At 43.4% G+C, this 2,035-nt stretch overlaps 1 protein-coding gene across 2 annotated transcripts in view; it reads left to right on the forward strand.

The window, feature by feature from the left end:
- Window positions 1-2,035, forward strand: part of LOC109508599 (guanine nucleotide-binding protein subunit alpha-13) — a 29,771-nt gene that overhangs the window by 17,141 nt on the left and 10,595 nt on the right. Inside the window, exon 4 of one of the 2 annotated variants that reach the window (XM_019858633.1) lies at window positions 934-1,134. The exons of the other annotated variant lie outside the window; for it this stretch is intronic. Coding sequence (XP_019714192.1) covers window positions 934-1,134 — 201 coding nt within the window. The remainder of the gene's footprint in view (window positions 1-933; window positions 1,135-2,035) is intronic. 2 annotated transcript variants of the gene reach the window in all.

Raw genomic sequence — 2,035 nt, forward strand, 5'->3', positions numbered from 1 at the left:
ATATGTGTATATATATGTAAGATATATCGCAACAAAATATATCGGTGCAGCACCGATGCAAATGTGTGCCGTGTGGACACCCCTAAAGACAGTTAGTCAGAAAGAAGAGCAATTCAAAATGCTGACTTCAAAATGTGGCTTCATAATTGATGATTAATCACTCCTTCCATCACTGCCTCATCCAGTGATGTAGGTTTCTAGTTGGCAGCTCGGTTTCTTATGAATGACCAGTTGAACGTGAACTTAACATATAACTTAAGCGAACGATACCATGATGCAAACTTGAACAGTCAGAAACAATGGAGTAATAGCACACAGCTTAACAACTTGAAATTCATAATTTTTATGAATTCAAACACTTGCTACAAGCACCATACATTCCCGACGTAAAGAAAAGACCCTGATGTGAAGAAAATGCACAAAGCGGTAAAATGACTTTGATTTAAATTTGTCACAGGTTACAGGGAATGATTGAGAGAGGCCTCGTCAAAAGCTCCAACCGTAGCTTCCATAATAATGGTGGCTTATGTTGACCAGTGCGTGTCGAGATGCACTGTGAAAGTGGGTTTGGAAAGCAAGAATCGATGTGGAATTGGATTGTGGAATATCTGGCTCACACAATACACGCGCGCACGCACGCACGCACGCACGCACACACACACACACACACACACACACACACACACACACACACACACACACCGCACATCAGTATAATCTTGGCCAATGCTGTGTTGTGTCCGGAATGCAATACACACACACACACACTCTCCAAAAGCCCGTCATTTGTTTATGTTCTGTGGTATTCCAGGAATGCTGAGTTTTAAATGGGGACATGAACAAAGCAACACAAGAAGTGAAGGCACCTCATTTATCTCGACTACACAGCAACTGACGGGCACGGAAATGTGAATTTGGTTTTCTCCTTTCCAGGACTACCTCCCCAGCCAGCAGGATATCCTCTTGGCCCGAAAGCCCACCAAGGGCATCCACGAGTACGACTTTGAGATTAAAAATGTGCCTTTCAAAATGGTGGATGTAGGGGGTCAGCGTTCAGAGAGGCGGCGCTGGTTTGAATGCTTCGACTCAGTCACTTCCATCCTTTTCCTTGTGTCCTCTTCTGAATATGATCAGGTGAGTGACCTTCACAGCCTTGAAAGATTCAGATTCAGGTAGTTACAGCTTTGGATAAAATTGAAGTTCTTTTGTCCACTACAATATCATCCGGGATACTGGTCCAACTCCAATTTTTCTGTACCGTATTTTCCGCATTCTAAGGCGCACCTAAAAGCATTCAATTTTCTCAAAAGCCGACAGTGCGCCCTATAATCCGATTCGTCTAATATAAAGAGACTGTAACCCTCTTTCTATTCCCCATTGAGTTGTTTCCCTGTTAGTGTTCCGATGCCATCTAGTGGTGATTATGAGCAGGAACAAATTGTAACCTAAAAGGGTTCTGCCGGACACTAATTGACAGGTGCTTTCGCCAACACTCAAACAGACTACTTTGTGCAGAGATGAAAGTCCTCCGGATTTTCCCGGAATTCCGGGTTTTTCAAATTTTTATGAAAGTCTGTCCGGAGAATTGAGGAAAATTTGCCGAAAATTAATCCGGATATTAGTTGACAACATTGAACGAAGACGCGTTTGAGTTTGTTGTTTTGCTTTCACGAGCGTAGCCGTGTTGAAACACTAACACTAGTAACAGTAAAGAGATTTTTGTCTCTTTATAAACACACTTGCTAAACCCCAGTGGAACGAACAAAAGACACCGTGGACAAGACAGTTGTAAAAAAATATATTTGGACAAAAAGGGAAACACACAGATTGGCAGAAAAACGTGTCCGTCCGACTTCGAGTCTCGTCTCGGCTAGCTTAATTTAGCTGTTGTCGTGTGTGACATCGGGTGTGTGACGTTGTTGCGTCAGCGCTGATTGGTTGAAATCAAAAGACGCGCTTGCGTAAATGTTCGTGCTGACGCACGCACAGCAGAGAGCAGCGGACAAGCTAGAGTGGCGTCGCCACAACAGTAATA

Source organism: Hippocampus comes, unplaced genomic scaffold (assembly GCF_001891065.2).
Source record: "Hippocampus comes isolate QL1 unplaced genomic scaffold, H_comes_QL1_v1.1 scaffold187, whole genome shotgun sequence".
Taxonomy (NCBI): domain Eukaryota; kingdom Metazoa; phylum Chordata; class Actinopteri; order Syngnathiformes; family Syngnathidae; genus Hippocampus; species Hippocampus comes.